At 36.4% G+C, this 20334-nt stretch overlaps 1 protein-coding gene across 4 annotated transcripts in view; it reads left to right on the top strand.

The window, feature by feature from the left end:
* SSBP2 (single stranded DNA binding protein 2) overlaps positions 1 to 20334 on the top strand; it is a 288641-nt gene that overhangs the window by 53334 nt on the left and 214973 nt on the right. For all 4 annotated transcript variants that reach the window (XM_035014767.1, XM_035014768.1, XM_035014766.1 and 1 more), the window contains exon 2: positions 19384 to 19456. In XM_035014767.1, the coding sequence (XP_034870658.1) occupies positions 19384 to 19456 (73 nt within the window). The remainder of the gene's footprint in view (positions 1 to 19383; positions 19457 to 20334) is intronic.

Below are 20334 nucleotides of genomic sequence, written 5' to 3'. Positions count from 1 at the left end.
CTCTGCTGAGCAGGGAGTGTGACACAGGACTTGATCCTAAGACCCCAAGATCATGATCTGAGCTGAAGGCAGACGCTTGACTGACTGAGCCATCCAGGTGCCCCTCCCCGCATCTTTCTTAAAGTGTCTCAAATGCTAGGTACAGGATAAAATGCTGACCAAGACATACGAGGCACCTACTCTTCAGCAGCTTACAGTTTTATCTCTCCATACCTTTTTTTTAGTAGTATAGGAAAATATGAATGAATAACTCACCATATTGCCCCCATTGTTTAGGTTGTCTTTCAAAACATGGTTTGTAAATTGGCTTGTTTGATACAGAGAAATATCTTTAAAGAGAAAATATTATAAATTTTTTTTTAAGATTTTATTTATTTATTTGAGAGAGAGCGCGCGAGTGCACTAGAGGGGGTGGTAGGGGCAGAGGCAGAGGGAATGGTAGGGGCAGAGGGAGAGGGACAAGCAGACTCCCCACTGAGCAGGGACCCCCAAGCTGGTCTCCATCCCAGGACCCTGGGATCATGACCTGAGCCCAAGGCAGACGCTTAACCAACTGAGCCACCCAGGTGCCCCGAAAATATTATAAATTGTAATTACATTCCCAGATGATACCCATAATATAATATAGTTGAATTACAGAACTAACAATATTATGGTTTCCCATTGTTTTTGAAGATGTGAGTTTCAACTGTAAATCTAAAATTTAGAGCATCTATTTAGCTTTACAAGCAATTCCCATGACCAGGAGAATGTTCCCCCTCTTTTTTTTTTTCTTTCTGACTTCTGTGCCCCTAAACAACTGGGAGTGTTTCCATTTCTTCTCCCAGCTCATTGACAGTGAGAAGATATTCCTTACCTCCTGTGGTAGTGGTGCTGTCAATAGGAGAATAAGTGATTTCTGCAGCTATGACAGGAAGGAGATATGGGCTTATGGAAGTCAGGGAAATGGGTGAAGTAACTGCACCTGGAGACAGATATATGAAAGATCATTCTAGAGATGGAGAATCTGGGGCACCTAGAATAGGAAGGATGGGAGTTCAAGGGAGCTGAAATAGATTTGGGATGGTGTCAAATTGGCCTGAAAAGAGTGAGGTAGAGTAGAGTAAGTTGGAGAGTAGATGGTGGAACAGGGAACTGTAGGGGAATGTTTAACAAGAACTGCACAAAAGGGAGCTGGAATCTTGGCAGTTAGCCTAGTTAGGGCTTGAATCTCTCAGATGTGGCAGAGTTTCACGATTGACATTTGTAAGTCAGATTCTGCCTGTACACTGTTTCCTTTTATTGACACTTTTTTTTCATAACATCATTAGGAAATATTTGTCCATAGAGCACATGGATTGGTTTTAAAAATGTTACTTTTATGCACTTGATATTCTTTTATTAAATTTTCCTTTAAATTACATAATCTTTGGAATCTTTTCAAAGATAAATATTGTATCACTTAGCTAAAAACAGTGTAAAATAAATTCCGTTAAAAGAAAAAAACTATTAAATAAGAAAATATGCCAAATAAGCCTCTTTTAATCAAGGTAAAAAGAGAAGTTTCTAGCAATAATATGGTTAGTTTACATTAACCATCCATTTTTGCATGCTGTCTATTATTTCCATTAAAGCCCTCAGCATAGTATTCACATTTTTTAAATTAACATATAATTTTTTTTTTTAAAGATTTTATTTATTTGACAGAGAGAAACACAGCGAAAGAGGGAACACAAGCAGGGGCAGTGGGAGAGGGAGAAGCAGGCTTCCCGCCAAGCAGAGAGCCTGAAGCGGGGCTCGATCCCAGGACCCTGGGATCATGACCTGAGCCGAAGGCAGACGCTTAACTGACTGAGCCACCCAGGCGCCCCAACACATAATCATATTTTTAAAAAATTTCTGGCCTGCTAATTCCAACATTCTTACCCTATCAGACTTTGGTTCTGATGCTTGTTTGGTTTCTTCAAATGTGTTTTTTGCCTTTGCTATGCCTTGTGACTTTCTGTTTAAAGGTGGACATGGTGTGTTGGGTGTACAGAACTGTAGTAAATAGGTGTTTAGTAATACAGTGGAAAGATGTGTGAAGTCAGATGGGAGGGTGGAGACATGTTGTAGGTCTTCGTCTTTTGGTGAGCCTGTGCCTCTGGACTATGAACGTCCCCAGTGCTTCTCGGGATGCTTGTCCCCTTAGCTGGTGCAGGATGCCTAGAGGAGGCTGGAGTTTATATTTCCCTTCCCCCACATGGAAGGAGGGCTAGAGCTGGCTGGAGTTGTGCATGTCATTTACTCCAGGTATGTTAGGCTCTGATGAAACTCCAGCAGTTTAGGCTCTAGCAAAATAGTTTCTCCTGAGAACAGGCCTTTTAAAGGAAAATAGGGGCACCTGGCTGGCTCAGTCAGTAGAGCATGCAACTCTTGATCTCGGGATTATAAATTTGAGCCCCACATTGGGTGTAGAGATTACTTAAAAGAAAAATGTTAAAAAAGAAAAGAAAAGAAAAGAAAAATTGAATCCTCTAGTGTATTTAAAAATGGTTGTTTTTCCCCTTCCCTCCCATGCCAGAAGCATGAGGGGATTTTTCTCTGATATTCACTGTGAGAAACAGGTTGGGCTCACGGAAATAAAACTTTATGGTACCATAGAGTGGGAGCCCCTATGACCGGCTTCTCTGGAGTCTTTATCTCAGATTTGTCCACTCTGAGCCTCTAGCAATTTGTCAGTTACAGTTCAGGTTTTCCTACGCAGGCTTGGTTCCGAGTAGGTTCTTCCTCAGGGGCTTCTGCTCTGATCAGTAGTATTTTTCTCTATCTGCCTGTCTGTCTCTACAGTTTGGTGGGCAATAGTTTGGTCTGTGACCTCTCCTCTCTTACAGATCTAAGCAGAGTTGCTGATTTTTCACTTTGTTCAACCTGTTAAGATGGAGTGAAGACTTCTAAGTTTCTTACTTGCCAGAACAGAAACGAAAAGTTTGATAGGCAGCTTTTTATGCTTTGAGGGCACATTAATTTTATAAACAAATTACCTGCCTCTGTTACCAAAAGTGGAAAGTATTGGAATATTGGGGGAAAGGAGAGTAGACTTGAAAGGAAGAGTACTATACTGAGACTGAAATAAACTTGAGAAACAGAGGGAAAGTCATACTTTTTTATCCTATATTTCAATGACTGAGTGAACTTGAATAAATTTTGAAATCTTCCTGGGTGTAATTTTTGTCTTTGACTTATTGTGAGGATTAATCAGATGGACTTTTCTCCTTTCCTTTTCTTTCTTTCCCTTCTCTTTTTCCTTTTCCTTTCACCTCCTTCCCTCCCTTCCTGCCTTCTTTCCTTCCCTTCTTCCTTCTACTAACACCTACCAGATGCCAGAGACCTACTAGAGATGCAAAGATGACTAATAATATTTTTCCAGTCTCAAATTCTAAAAGAAAACCTAAATATAGTATTCTGTGGTAATTATTTATTTGCATAATTTATTTTTCCTTTTCTTTTCTTTTTCTTTTTCTTTTTTTTAGAGAGAGAGTGAAGAGAGGGAGCGGGGAAGAGCAGAGGGAGATGGAGAGAGAGAATCTTAAGCAAGCTCCATGCCCAGTATGGAGCCTGATGTGGGGCTCGAACTCACAACTCTGAGATCATAACCTGAGCCAAAATCAAGAGTCGGACACTTAACTGACTGAGCCATGGGCCCCTATTTGCATAATTTCTATAACAAAGGTACAATGGTGTCAACAGAGAGAGGGGAAGGAAAATTTAGAGAGAAGATGGCGGTCAGGAAAGGTTTCACAGTTAAGATACATTGGATTAGACTTTTCAAGGAAGAGGAACCATTTTTCTGGTTTAATAGGAGGGGAGAAGCCCATGCAGTGGCATTGTGCAAAGACAGGTGGCTGTTAAGCAATGCTATCCATTCAGAGAGGTCTTCCATTTGACTTCCACATGGGTGTGCTAGGTTAGTTGGGATAGCAAATCTGGCCAGGCCATGTTTGCCATGTTTAGGTATCTGGCCTTTATCCTCAAGGTATGAGAATCCACTGATGATCAGGGAAGCAACTTTAAGAGAATGAATCCTTATCATCTTTTGATATCACTGTGGAGAGGAGTGAGGATAGGGGAAAGAAAGACCAGTTCAAATACTATTGCAGTAATCTGGGAAACTGGCAGGGAGGACATTGCCAGAGAAGATAGATATGAGTCATAGACTTCAAGATCTAGAATATTTAGTGACTGATTGCATATCAGACAAAAGTAAGGAATTGAGGAATGACCATCAGATATTTGGTTTGGAGAGGTGAATGGATATATGTCATTAAAGAGGAAGAAGAGGGGCGCCTGGGTGGCTCAGTCAGTTAAGTGACTCGGCTCAGGTCATGATCTCAGGAGCCTGGGATCGAGTCCCGAATCGGGTTCCCTGCTCAGCGGGGAGTCTGCTTCTCCTTTTCCTTCTCCCTGCCACTCCCCCTACTTGTGCTCTCTCTCTCAAATAAATAAATAAAATCTTAAAAAAAAATTAAAGAGGAAGAAGAGAGAGGAATATGGCCTTTAAGTTGCCTGGGGGGAAGTCAGGTGGATATGCCCAATAAACAGTTGAATAAATCCATCTGGAGCTTTCAGCAAATTCTGAATTGCAGATAGAGGTTTAGTAGTGCAAAGCATGGACTGTTTTCTATTGATTGGCCTACTCATTCTGAGGAAAACATGTAGAATGAGAAGAGGACCATGAAGTAAGCTTAGGAAATGTCAACAGTTTAAGGGTAGGTGGAGGAAAAAACTTGTAGGAAAAACAAAGCAAGAATTTAAGATATGGAGGAGAATGAGTAGAAAGTGATTTGATGTTTCAGGTCCAAAGGAGGAGTTATCACCAGAATCACATACACTAAAGAAGTACACCAAGACAAAGATTGTACAGTGACTACTTCTGACCTTGTAGTCTGACCCCAGAGCAGTTTGGGTCAAGTTGTGAGGAAGTCAGTATCATGGGAAGGCTGGACAGGAGGCCTGACTTGTCAGCATATGTACTGTTTAGAAATTGAGTAGGTTGTGCAAGACTGAAAACCCTAAATAATAATAAGATAAAATTTATTTTCTCTGAAATAAGTCTGAAGATTGAAACTCCAGGGCTGCAATGGCAGTTCCATGAAGTTGTCAGGGATCTATACCCCTTCTACCTCTTGACTCTGGTTTTTTGGTTGGCTTGGGCTGCTGTGACAAAGTACCATGGGCTGAGTAGCTTATGAAAAACAGAAGTTTATTTCACACAGTTTTGGAGACTGGAAGTCCAAGATCAGAGTGCCAGCCTGGTCTGGTTCTGATGAGGACCCTCTTTCACCTGGTAGATTGCCAACTTCTCTTTATATCCTCACACAATGGAAAGAAAGCTAGCTAGCTCTCTGGCCTCTTCTTATCAGGGCACTAATCCCATTTATGAAGACTCCACCCTCCTGACATACTTACCTCTCAAAGGCCCCACCTCTAGATACCATCACACTAGAAGTAGGGTTTCAACACATAAATTTGTTGGGGCGGGGGGGACACAAACATTCAGTGCATTGCATCTGGCATTCCTAAAGGGGTCGCATTCTCGTGACTCAAGATGGAGGCTGAGAGCCCTCATATTATCCTTACAGACTGAGAGCAGGGTAAGTGAACGTAGAAGAGTGTACCCCCTTGTATAGGTCTTCCAACTTCAATCTGTATCTCTTTGCCCAAATTTGAGGCAAGTGAACATACCCAGCTTCAAGGGAAATAGGGGAACATTATCTTTTAGCTGGGAAACCATAACATCCAACTAAAAATGTGGCTTCTTTCTACTCTGGTGAGAGACCTTGGAGGTGACTAACAGTCTCTGCTATAGAAGATGTTAAAATTCTTTGTGTGTGTATGTGTTTGGGGGAGGAGAAAGAAACTTCTTAGAGCTCTGTAAATTTGGTTAATTTGCTGTTTTGGCACTTTCATGGTATTTCTCTTGTACATTACTGTGGATAATCAGAAGGGAACTGTTTAAAGACAGGAAGAGATTATGCACTTGACAGTGTTTGGATCTGCAGACCATTCTGCTTTCAAACACATTTAGTTTTGCAGATATTTAGGGAAGCCAATTATGGAAGGCAGACCTTTGCTTAAATATTTTACTTACATTTTATAAATTATATTTTGATATGCCAAGAAAACACTGAGATGGCATAGTAATCTGATTTATCACCATGAACCTATTATAACACATTTTCTATTTAGCTGGCTTTGTAATTGTCAATATTAGTGTAATTTATCCCCTTCAACTGTTTTGGAATAAAAATTATGGTTTCTAATTATAGGGTGGATTAGGTTAAAAGGATTAAACTAATATAGGATATAGCAATTCTCTGCTCTTTGAAAAGCTAACATCTGGGGGAATTTGGAAGGAGTAAATGTGTTTAGAAATTGCCTATTCTTTTAGAGTCTTATGGTGATAGACCTCTTTCTTTTTATTGATTGGAACTCTGCTTGCCCTGATTTTACCCATCAAACCAACATACATGGAGTTAGTTGAAGAATTTTTGACTGGTAGGGTTAGATTTTCCCCATAAGTATACTTTACATTTTTGATTTGGTAACTTTAGTGCATTGGTCCATATGAATCTATAGGAACTACACAGGCTTATATTGTGGAGAAACAAGAGTTTATCTTCTTAATGTTTATGTGTAGGAGCAGAGTGGTGGGAGTGGTGGTTGTGCTAGCAGTTACCTTAGGTTCAACTTGACAGGTGAGCTTCCACTTCTTTGTCCTTTATTTGGTCACAGAGTGATATTTCCTGGATATATAATTTCTTTGAGGAAGATATTGAATCATATTTTGCTGTATTTTTCTAGATATAGTGTAGTGGTCTAAACTTTAAGAGTCACACATCCTAATCTCAACTCTTCTGCCAAATAGTTCAGTTGCTCTGGGCCATATAGTTAAAATAGGATTATATAATCTTGTACTTGGGAGCTACTTTAAAGGTCATCTGGTCCAAACTTCTGTTCAGTGAATAAAGAAAGCCTCATCAGTATCCCCATATTCAACCTGTGCTTTTACTGTTTGGACACTCACATTTCCCAATTCCAAAATGGTTCTTTCCCAACCTGTAACATTTTTGGAGAGCTCTAATGGTCACTTGGTGATACTGAGTTACAATTTGCCTTCCTCTCACTTTAACCATTGGTTTTAGCTCCACCCTCTGTGGCCATATGAAATTAGACCAATCCCTCTAATAGTTGACACCCTATTAAATATTTAGGCCTTTTCTTTTTGCAGGCTATGCATCCTGACACTTTCAGCCATTGTTCATGAGTTGTCTTTTTTTTTTCCTTCCTTATCTTTCTAGGAATATTACCTCTCCTTTCTAGTTCTATACTTCATTAACACATTTAAAGATAAAATTAGCTCTTTTGGCAGGGCAGTCAGATATGATATTAATTCATAAACTTACAGTCAACTAAAACCTGTCTTTTTACATGGGCTGTTATTAAGTTATATTTGTCTATCCTGTACAAGTTTTTTGATTCAAGCACAGGATTTTATATTTATTTTTGTTAAACTAACCTTAATCAGATTTAGTGCAGTGTTTCAGAGTATCTATTCTTTTGGGACATAAATTCAGGAATCTAAATATATTCGTTATCTCCTAAATTTTATTTTCAGATATGCTGATTATGCTGTGATTGCTTATCTAAAATCAAGGAGTTAGTTTGATTTATTTCTATCTGGACTTAAGGAAGTCAGACTTCTTAGCTCACTTTCTTTTCATTGATTAGGCACCCATGTTTTGCTTATGTTTTTGAACATAAAATAAATTTCTGTATTCTAAAGCTTTTCATGGTAACTTAAATTTTAATTAGGAGATGCGATAGGGAATGGCTTCTAGATAAACATATTTTTCAATTACAGATGTATGTAATAAGGCTCATTTTAATATAAGCTAAAAATAAAAGAGAATTATGTAAAAAAATTCTTAATAAAATAAAATTACTGTAAGTTGCTACTAAATAATAAATTACTTTCATATGTGAAAGCATTTTATAAGCTATATAACACTATAAATATAAGTTGCTATTATTACTATATTATATTCCATAATACTAGAGTAGAATCTTTCTATTGTGTACTGGTATGTAGAAATCTTTCTCAATAACAGAATATCTTATGAAACCATTTTATTACTTTCAGGTACATAGAGAATTTTACTTTGACCACCAGTGTCGAATATAATATAATTCTTTCATGCTATTACCCTTTTCTTTAAAATCCCCTTTTCTTCCTGCTATCTCATTTCCCTTAATACCTAGATTAAGTGCCATTTCCTCTGTCAGTTGAAGCTCTTTTGTCAAGAGTCTCTTATAATGGCCTCTTCCTATTCTGGTTTCTTGATGTTTTGTATCTGGACAGCACCATATGCTACTTTATATTACCGATCTTATTTTTAATTATATGTTTCATCCCATTAACAAGTCTGAAAATTACCTTAGAGCAAAATTTGTATCTCCTAACACCTAGAATAATAATATGAGCTTACTAACTATTGATGGTGATCAGCGTTTGTTTATTTGTGAAGTTTCTCAGAATGTTTGAAAATAGTTTATGTTTCTAACATTAGATATTTATATTTATTTTTATGTTACTAATTTGTTAAACTCTTTCTTGGTGTAAAGATACATTCTCTGAGCATCTGTCATTAGTGGGTCTTAAATTAATATTTCATTGGTTCTCAGTACTTTACACAAAATAGATGCTTAAGAGTTGCCTAAGAAAGAGGCGAATAAATGGTCTGAAAGACTGAATGCTGTGTCTTAAATATTTCAAACTAATGCTAGAAAATAGATTAAGATCTGGAAAAAAAAAACCAAATATGTAGTTCTGATTATTTTATATGGAACTTTAAAAAACAAAAGCTCCAAAGAATTAAAAAAAATAATTACCATGCATTTATATGCACTGAAAATCAGAGGGAAAGAATTATCCTTTGTCTCTCCTGAGTTGCAGTTTTCTTTTGAGCACCTGCCCACTTCCTCCTGTAGTATTAAGAGTTCTGGGTCCTTGTGTCTGTAGCTCTAATCTTCTGAAGCATTTCTTTTCTGTTCTGCCTATACCTTAAGAAGTACAGATTAGAGACATTACTGGAATTTGTCATGAGAAAACTCTTCCAAAATTCCTCTAGGGAAAATGGAAAATGGATCATAAGCACTAGCCTCGCTTAATGGTGCATATTAATGTGGATGCTTTAAATATGACAATAATGAGGTAGGTCCAACTAAAGATATTACTAAATGCCAAATGTATTATAGGTAGATGGTCATAGGGATCTGGCTGGGGTTAAGGAAGTTGGAATAAGGGAAAACATTTTTAAAAAGGTACAAAAAGTAGTAGGGAATGTAGGGGCATCTGGGTGGCTCAGTCGGTTAAGTGTCTGCCTTTGGCCTTGGGTCGTGGACCCAGAGTCTCAGGATTGAGCCCCACATCGGCCTCCCTGCTCAACAGGGGGTCTGCTTCTCCCTCTGCCCCTCACCCCACTCGTGCTCTCTCTCTCTCTCAGGTAAATAAATAAAATCTTTTTTAAAAAAGTAGTAGGGAATGTAAAGTGAATGGGAAAAGAAAACAGATGTAAAGCACAATAGATCTAAATGCCAAAATGGCATATGCAAAGATTAGAAAAGAGAATTAATAGGAAGAATTAAGAAAAATAAGAGTGATAAAGCCAGGAAGAAATTCTGAATAAGTTATTTTTGGTGTTTAGTAGCCAGCAGGAAAACATTAGGCATCTTTTAAATATTTTCTCCTCATCTTAATTTCTTTGGATATATAATTTACATTATTTAGAAGGAAGATTTTCTTGGTTATAATATGTTGAAATCACATTATTAAACTATTACTGTTCATCTGTACTTGAGGAAAATATTCCATATAGATAATAATTTACAATAAGCTGGGGGAAGGAGCTATGAGCTCATGACAAAGTTTTAAAATAATTTTTTCTTGATTATAGGAAATTTGCAAAATACAGAACAGTACAGAGAAGGAAGTTAGAAGCTCCATTACCCATCGCAATCACCTTAAAAAAATACTTTTTTTGAAAGACCGATTTTAGGTTCACAGCAAAATTGAGTAAAGGTACAAAGATTTCTCATATACACCTTGTACCCACTGGCCAAGTCATTCACCAACTTGAATGTTATCTTAATATCTCTGAGTTGATACCAAGTATGACTTTTTTTTTTTTTTTTGGTACTTATCTTTACTTAAAGCTACTTTATAGCCAAATCAATCTGGCTACACAATAATACTGTTACAAGCTTGGTTTGGGTTGTTAAAATTAGGGTTAAGTCTACTTTTACTCTAAGGCTAGTTTATTCTACCTCTGATGTGTGACCCGTGGTTCTCTACTGAATGCGCTTGGTATTCATTGAGGTCTTTCTACTGTGAGTAGTTAGTGGTTTCTCAGCCCTATGTGAGCAATGTTCTTTGTCCAGCCTCATACCTATGCAAAAGGATTCCTATGCAGATTGTTGGAGCTTTTTTCCTGTGTAGCTCCCTCCTGTCTGATACTCTGCCCACAAATTCCAGCTGCCTTAATCCCGCTCAAATTTGATCATATAAGATACCCAGTTTTCTAGAAAGTTGCTTAAAGAAAGAGGGCAAGTTCGGTCCCACTTACTCCTCCATGGCATAAGTAGAAGTCTGGTGTCTGGTGTTAATTTTGATGTTAAAACATTGAAATAGAGGGGTGCCTAGGTGACTCAGTGGTTGAGCATCTGCCTTCTGCTCAGGTCATGATCCCAGGGTCCTGGGATTGAACCCCACATTGGGCTCCCTGCTCTGCGGGAAGCCTGCTTCTCCCTCTCCCACTCCCCTTGCTTGTGTTCCCTTTATCGCTGTGTCTCTATTTGACAGAGAGGAAGAGAGCATGATGCGGGACTTGATCCCAGGACCCTGGGATCATGACCTGAGCTGAAGGCAGAGGCTTAACGACTGAGCCATCCCGGCACCCCAAAAAATAAATAAAATCTTAAAAAACAAAAACAAAAACAGCAGAGTATGGAAAGACTTCCAAGTTAGTCAGCAAGGATTAAGAAGGATTAGTGTTCTGGGTGAATGTAAGGAAAATCTGCTCTCTGTAAGGATAACACAGACAGAAAGTAAAGACGTAAACTATGTATATCAAGATTCCATAAGCAAGTGGGAGCCTGGGTATAAAGTATGAAATCTTCCAGCTGGATTGAAATGGAGTAAGTACTATTATCAAGTAGAGTCAGTACTGTATTCCCAATATAAATAGCTTAGATAGAAGATTGGATGGAAAATTTTACTATGAATTTTCTACAAGTAATTGTGCTTCTACAAACTGTCGATTAATTAATTTTTTATGAATTCTTATTTTTATGTCTTAGCCTTTTTTAGTTCCCCCAAATTGATAGTAGTCATTTTGATCCTCAACTTGCCTGTCTATATAAGGCAAGCGTTTCTGTTTCTAAGTATACCAAATCATTTAATTTCAAATCATATTCCCAAACATTACTTGTTCATCATAAATGACATCAATGAGACATTAGCAGAGTAACATATTTCTTATGCCCAGGTATCCATGTAATTGTTAAATCTTTCATTCCTGTACCTACCTTAACTGATGCAGTTATCCCTGCCCTAGAACACTTAGTATCTTTAGTATCTGTATATATATCAGGTATCTATTTCTTTAAAACTGATACTGAGAATATAAAAAAATAGACATTTTAGTGTGTTTAAAATAAAGACTGGGTTTTAGCATTATTGTGTGGTTGCATAGATAGCTTTTGACACTCTAAATCAGTTTTTTAGGTTCACTGTTAATGATGAAGAACTTTAAAAAGGTGATGTTAGAAACAGATTTCTAATTTTTTATACCTCCTTACACCAGGTTATAAGCTCTGTTGAAAATTTGATCAGGCTGATCTAGTGTCACTGCTAAACCACTAACAGTCTCATGAGCAGCCTCTCAGTAGCTGTCAAATGTTCTCTGCTACTTGTTAGCTAGCTGTGATCCAGCTAACTACTGGCATTTTATCACCTAGGAATCACATTTGGACATTGATACGTGTCATTGGTCAACACTGGAATTACACAGTGGCTCAGGAATAAGAGAGATCTCTTTCCTCAATCCAATGTGACTAGAAAAGACCAGTAGGAGAAATTAATCTACTTTAAGTTCTCTGTATCTAAGTCATCTTACTGACATTGGGATTTAAGCACAAAAGATGGGGACTAAATTTTGGATGTAGCATTTTGGATACATACAGCTCACCAGTGCTAAATGGCAACAGCTAGACCATTCTTTACAAAATACCCCTCTTGTAACTCTCTATCATCTTTCTATTGTTTATTCCCTAACCTTGATTTATTTTCTTTTAAAAGGAAGTGAAGAGGAGAGAAGAAAATCATTGTCTTTTAAGGATTAATTTTATTAAAAATAAACAAAACAAAAATCTACCACCCATGATTAAATAGACTAACATTTCTTTAAAACAATCTTTTTTTTTATATAGGGATTGAATCAGTGTGACAGAATTGTTTTGCCAACGTTCATGTTGTCAAACTATAATATTTTATTGAGAGGGTGAATCTTAAGGATACTAAGAGGATGATAATGCTAAATTAGGTATCCAAGGGGGTATCTGACACTTCTCATTTGAATGCCTTGAATGGAAGAAACTAAAGGATCCTATAAGAGCCTTATGCATGGGGTAAGAGATTCATTCATTAAAAAATATGTATTGGAGGGGCACCTCACAGGCTCAGTTGGTGGAGCATGGGACTCTTGATCTTGGGGTTGTAAGTTCAAGCTCCTGGGTGTGGAGATTACTTAAGCATCTTAAAAATCTTAAAAAAAAAATACATATTGGATACTTAATCATTTTAGGTGCTGGAGCTAGAGATAAAACAGGTAAAGTACATTATAGTAATGTAATTTCAAAACAAATTAGGAATAGCTTTTTTATTATCTAACCCTGTCATCCCTCCCCACCTTTGTACATACAGTGAATTAACCAAAAGAATTTTTTCTTCCTTTTTTCTTTTTTTTCAGGGCCTAATCGAAAGAATTTTAAAATTACAGATGGGGATCTATTAACTTGAAAGCTTTATGTTTACTTGAATCTTTTTTTTTCTTTTTCCTTGCTAAATGTAAGAAGATGGCAAAATGCTAATAATTAATTTTAATCACGAAGTTGGAATGGATGGATGTTTTCTCATATTGAATGGCAGCTTTCTCTTGCTTTTCACTTTCAACACTACAACTTATTGAAATATTTAAAGGATAGTGTGCAAAAGACAGTTTCTTAATAGGTAATAAACTTAAGTTTGAAAAGTAGATATAGGACATTATGGTCAGGCTGACAGACATGGTCAGTTATTGGTAGTTGGATTTTTCATTGCATAGACACCTAATAATATTTCTACATAGTTCATAACTCTGTGTCCCTTATAGGAATATTGTGAGGCATAATAAAATGTTATCCACACATTACGAAAAAATGGCACACATTATAGTATATATTCCTGGAAAGTTTTATAAATATTTATAAATAAAGAATTGTATGTTATAACTAGCACATGTAATGTAAAAGTAACTTGATAAATCCTGTTCACAAGATAAAAACATCTTTTCTGTAGTATCAACAGTCATATCCACTTTAACTGTTCTCTAAATTCAGATTTTAAAAAATTAGACCTTTTCTATTAGCCGACTTTTGTGAAATGATTTTTTTAAATAATGATACATTATACACACATACATAGATAATTTATATATGTACATATACATATATGTAGAAAGAGTTAGAAATTAGCACTGAACTATAGAAAATATTCACTTTTTATTTATGTGTAGCTTGGAAAACTTGTTTGCAAATTAACAATCCTATTTTAGAAACCTTTTTAGTATCTTGCCCATGTTCCTTTTTTTTCCTACCATTTCCTTTGGAGGAAGAGATTTAATCTCAAATAAGATAGCTAGATTATAGAAAGAATTGAGTGCAGTAAGGTCTTTACCCCTTTCTCCGACTGCAAAGTCCTTCATTTATAAGGATGGTTGAGAATTTGCTATAATTAGACTTTTGAGTGACAGTACCTGTTGTATATGCCTTTTTAGTTATATACTAAGTTGTCCGAGAACTGTTAGTGATAGGCATGTAATAGAGTTTGTTCATGTGAATGGTAAAAATCTGTTTCTTTGTTAGATTTTGTAATTTTCACAAGCTAAATTTGAAGTAATTTTATTTGGTCATGTGGTAATGACATTTTCACAGATTTTAAAGTTCAGTAGTTAAGCAGAGAGGAGTCATTTAAGTGCTTATTGAATAGATTTATAACTAAATTCTGAATTATATTTTCAAACATGAAATTAACTAATGCAAAAATATTTCACTGTAACTCCAGACAGTTTATTTATTATTTATTCTTTGATTGTTCTACATAATCTTTGGTTAAAAATTTTTGTGCATTAAGCTTTTCTGCATTTAGGATAATTTCTTTTTTTCTTTTTCTTTTTTTTTTAAAGATTTTATTTATTTATTTGAGACAGAGAGAATGAGAGAGACGGAGAGCACATGAGAGGGGGGAGGGTCAGAGGGAGAAGCAGACTCCCCGCCGAGCAGGGAGCCCGATGCGGGACTCGATCCCAGGACTCCAGGATCATGACCTGAGCCACCCAGGCGCCCCTAGGATAATTTCTTTAGCTAGACTTCTAGTAATGGAATTATTGGGTCAAAGTGTGTAAACTTTTTTTTTTTCTTTTTACAAATTCTTGATGTATACTTAATGCCAAATTGGTTTTGAAACAGTGATACCAGTTTACTGTCATCAGCAGTAGGAGTATCCATTCCCTCACATATTACGTGTTTAAGTAAGAATTTAAATCCCATTGTTGCTTTAATATATATTTCTTTGATTCACAGTGATGTTTAACATTCTCTAGATTTTAAAATTAGTAGTGATTGGGGTGCTTTGGGTGGCTCAGTCAGTTGAGCATCTGCCTTTAGCTCAGTTATGATCTCGGGGTCCTGGGATTGAGCCCTGAGTCTGCAGCAGAGAGCCCGTGCTTCTCCCTCTCCCTCTGCCCCTCCCCCATGCTGTATGCACAAGCGCGCACTCTCTCGCTCTGTCAAATAAATACATACAATCTTTAAAAAAATTTTAATTATCTGAAACAAATAATGCAATATATGTTAAGAAAAAAAAAGAAGAAGAAGGTAGCGGGAGGGGAAGAATGAAGCGGGGGAAATCGGAGGGGTAGACGAACCATGAGAGACGATGGCCTCTGAAAAACAAACTGAGGGTTCTAGAGGGGAGGATGGGTTAGCCTGGTGATGGGTATTGAGGAGGGCACGTTCTGCATGGAGCACTGGGTGTTATGCACAAACAATGAATCATGGAACACTTCATCTAAAACTAATGATGTAATGTATGGGGATTAACATAAGAATTAAATAAATAAATAAATAAATAAATAAATGAAGGAAAATGTTTAAAAAAATTTTTTTAATTAAAAGTATCTAAATCGGCCCCCCTCCCCAAAAAAAACCCTTGACCAAAATTAAGTCAAACAACAAACTGGGAAAAAAATGTTTCAGAAAATATTATCAGAGGTTTCGTATTTTTATCTAGCCGAATATCTTAGAGTATTGTGTGGTATGAGTGGCACAAAGTTTAAAACTTTTGCTGCAGACAAAATTGAACAAAATTAATGCTTCCAGGCAGCCAAGATCTATGCTGTAGAAAGAGTAGCAGGGACCACTGCATGGGTGAACAATTAACTCTACTGCCATGACAATTCCATAATGATTGTTAATTAGAGGACAATGCTATAAGGAAAGTTGCCCTCAGGTCTTCTGAAGGAGGTATGGGGATGTTTGCTTCCAGTCTTAAGTAGGCCTTAAGATTTTAAGGCTTTGTTTGGGTTTTCTTTTCCTGTCTGTCTGTTACCAGTTAGTCTTCATCTGTTACTTCTTCTTATTGTTATTAATGTTTCTACCATTAGCTATAACTCATGTTTCCTTCTACCCTGTTTCTGTGGACAGTATGTATACATATACATATGTATATGTATATGTATATAAATTCTTACTGCATGATTCTCTATTTTTTTATGTATTTGGATCACATTATTATCCATTAGGTTAAATAGCCACTCTAATTTATCAAAAGTAGTTAAGTTTTTTAAAGATTCTGAAAAGGAAAAAAGAAAATGTGAATTTGAGAGTATACACAGTTTAAATATTTGTATATTCAATATTTATTTTTTTAAATTTCTACTGTTCAGTAGAAATTGAATCCAAATAAAATGTTGTCTTATGTTTGGTGATCTCATGCCACAGGGCAAGGGACCATGCCATGATTTACCTACATGGGTGGAGAAGTGTCACTCCCCACTCCCCTGGAATCATCTGTGTTCAAATGGTATCTTTTACTGCAGGGTTTTTTCCCCAGAACCTTCTGGAGATTCTTATTTCTGGTGGCCCTGATGCCTCTACTATGGGGAGCTGATGGGAAATATACAGTACCTGTATCTGAAGCTAGAGCAAATGTTCCTGCTATTGCTGTGGTTCTGAATGGTCTGCTAAGAGCAGGAGGGGGATAGAAAGAACTGGCAAATGTGGGAGAGAATGTGAGTCCAGCACATGACTGGTAATATGTTACTGGATGTGAGAGAGTTAGTTGAAATTATAACAATCATTGTACTCTAATTCTTTCAACAATATTACAAGAAAAATATTCTTTCCATTTTGCAAATGAGGATATGACTCAAATTCTGTTTCATTCAAGGTGAGCGCAGGTACTATATATAAACAGATGGAGAAGATGAGTTTAACTTTGGATGTGATCAATTTAAAAGAGAAGTATCTTGTTAGGAACTTCAAACAGTAATTTAGAGAAGCAGGTTTGGAGCTTGGTAGAGACAATAGGGCTACAGAGATAGGTTTGGAAAATCTGCACTGAGATGGTAGTTAAAATACTGGAGATTTGCTGGTGATGAATTATGGAGTCATCATGGCAGTAGAGTTAATTGTTCACCCATGCAGTGGTCCCTGCCACTCTTTCTACAGCATAGATCTTGGCTGCCTGCAAGCATTAATTTTGTTCAAGGGACAGAACTTGGACATAGAGGTGGCATTATGGATAGGTTTTTTTCAGCCCTGTCCCACTGTATCACCCTGTTGGTAATGACGTGCTGCTACAGCACAGATTCTAAAGGTGGGAGGATAGGCACACCACTTGGAGGATGCTTCAGAATTTTTTGTTATGTCATTTCCCCCATTGATTCTATGCCCCTTCCAATACATTTTTTATAACCACTGTCTTACACCCATAGAGAAAGAGTAGAGATTGTTGCTTTTAATGCCATTTATAAAGAGATATCCTTTTTGTTACCTGATTAACTGGAGGAAAACATAGTAGAAGTATATTAGCCCCTTTAATATTACAAAGAAGAGATTATGAGGAAGTGATTTGCTTAACTTTAAGGAATGGTGTTCATTGCAAGGACACAGCAACAGTTGTGCTCTGGCCTTGACTGTTCTGGGGTCTGTTCTCTCACCCCCAAGGACCACCACGGTGTTTCTGCTTTACATTCTGCCTCTTGCTTCCTATATTTCCAAGTTTGGTGGAACATCCTATTGTTCACCCTTTGACTTAGGCCTGGGTTTCTTGTCTAGCCTCTGACACTGGTTTGGTGTCAGGCCTAAGATTTGACAAACTGCAAGGAGTTACTTGGGGTCAGGTTTCTTCTCAGGCAGTAGGGGGACACCATCCCTGGCAGGCAAATTTGAGGCCTCACAGTGTCTCCAGGAAAAATTCACAAATAATTCTCTTTTTTGAGGTGAGATTTGCCAACATGGTCAGTGAAATCATGTGACGGGGTTGAGGGTAGTTAGTGGAGGGACGGTTGTGTGGGATATGTGTGTTGTGGTAAGAATCACCAGTAGGGCTTGTTTGTTTGAAACGATAGGAATATTCCAATTCTCTCATCCGTTATGTACTTTGGGGATGAACCACGCTTCCACGGGAGATACTGCTATCGAAAGAAGCATGTCATATCCCTCATGTGTGTTAGGGTAGAAAAAGGGTTGAGAAGCATGATCTAAGAACTGTCATTCAATTTGAAGAGGTTAGGAGATGTTTCTAATGACATACTTTTTATCTATGATTAATTTTAACAGATGTCTGTCTACTCTCTTGTGGTACTTAGTAACCACAGAGTAATTCTCATTTTAAGCATTTGGCAGTTTTGGAATGGGGAAAGAACTAAATGGACAGAGCAATTGAATTTGTACAGGCTTTCTCTTTTCATTACATGCATGATGTTTTTTCATGAAAACGAAGAAAATATTCATTTTTGCAAATGCTATCAATCTTTAACAATCAAAAATTCACTTGGCAAGAGAAATGGTATAGCTCTACAGAATTGTGGTTATTATTACATTGTTCTGTTTACTGTAAACCTGGCTTAATATTGGTAAATATAGTGTAGCAGAAACTGAACTGTTGTGAGCTATCTGGGCATCAGTCCAAGATATCATTAAAAATACTGCCTCAGACTAATTTGGGTTTATGAATAATATTTTGTTAACAGCTCAACTGAAATTGAGCCACATGGTGTAGCTTAAAATTCTGAATCCACAAGATAATGAGGGTAGTACAAGTGTATAGTGCATACTTAATATTCTGTATTTGAATGATAAATTTATATGGAATTTTGTGTTAACCTTTAAACTATAAGTACCCAAATGCTTAATATGATTTGATGCTTTTAAACTTTACTTAATGCTGTGGTTTGCTGAAAATTTGCATCCTTATAAGCTAATATATTACTGGTTTAACAATCAGACCTAAAGAGTAAGGAGAGGTTGCCTGAACAAATATTAAAATGAGCTTTTAACACCCATTTTGCCATACAGATGTGCAAACAGCTGGAGTTTATGTTAATGTTCACCAAAAAGATTGAAGGACATATGAAGTTGTTAGAAAGGCCCAATTACTTAATTCATTTATTTTAATAATGAAAGATAATAACTATACCTTAAAATATGTTATGGAGATTATTAATATTGGGTTATAAATTATCAATTATGTTAGGTATAACAAAGGGAATGAGGTTATGATAAGTGACATGACCCAGGAAAAAAATCCCTATTTGGATGTTTCTTTTCAAGAAAAGATACATTTGCCTTTTTTCTTTGTGTGTTATTTAGTTTAAGTTCTTTCTGAACAGCCATGTATGAACTCTCATTGAAAAGATATGGGAAGAGTTGATTTTCTGTTACTGTTATCGTGTAAGATATTTTTGTAATGAAGGGTATGTGCATTATTTAAAGAATGAATGTTAAATACACCTCTTCTCAATAAATATTTTATTCATTTTCCAGGTTAGCACTCTACGTATATGAATATCTGCTCCATGTAGGAGCTCAGAAATCGGCCCAAACATTTTTATCAGAGGTATGTTTTATATATTATACGTATTTTATTTTGATTTCTTATATAAGTGAATGAAAATATTCTATAACAATTATTTGAAAAACTATCATTACATATTATATAGTGAATGATTGGTTATCAAATGCATAATATAGTCTTTGTAGGTTATTTGTAAGCAGTTTTAGTGTCCCATTTTCATGCCAATAACCTTCTACTCAACTTTCTAGCCATTTCCCCCTGTAGAAATAGAAACTAATATTAGCCTTGGCAACCATAACCAGGTCTATGACTCACCAAAGTAGGTCTATTTGGTATTTGCTTAAAAGAAAAAAAAAGACAAATGCCACCATATCTTTAGTTTTAGCTGTACCTTATTTTGGCATTATTCATAATTTTGTAAAATAATGTTTTTTTAAAATTTTTATTTTGTATGGGTAATAGTGGATTGATGACTAAATTTCAGTTAGAAAACATTTTGATGATCTTATTTCAAGTTCTTGTATCTTTTCCTGCTTTTCTCCACATTTTTTAAAGTTTGAATTTAAGCCTTTTTACAATGGTACTTTCCCTCTTTTCTTCTTCAATTTATATAATGATGAGGATGAGGAGGATTTTATTGAGTTCTGTTATATGCCAGGCACATAATGTGCCAAGGTACTTTATATTATCTCTAATTCTTACAAGAAATTTGTAAGGCAGATGGTATTATTCCTGTTTTACTGATAAGAACAATAGGGCTCAGAGAATTTATATAACTGTCTCATGGTCATATAGCTTAGTGAGTTATGGAACTGGAATTCAAGCCTAGATCTATGTGTATTTGAAAGCTTCTGGTTTTCCCCCATATCTGTGCTGTCCAGTATGGTAATCACTAGCTTTATATGGCCTTTTCAATGCTT

The sequence above is a fragment of the Mirounga leonina genome, unplaced genomic scaffold (genome assembly GCF_011800145.1).
Source record: "Mirounga leonina isolate KUSES-001 unplaced genomic scaffold, KU_Mleo_1.0 Mir_168, whole genome shotgun sequence".
Taxonomy (NCBI): Eukaryota; Metazoa; Chordata; class Mammalia; order Carnivora; family Phocidae; genus Mirounga; species Mirounga leonina.
Note: the sequence above shows the minus strand (reverse complement) of the source record. Positions and strands in the feature narration are given on the sequence as shown.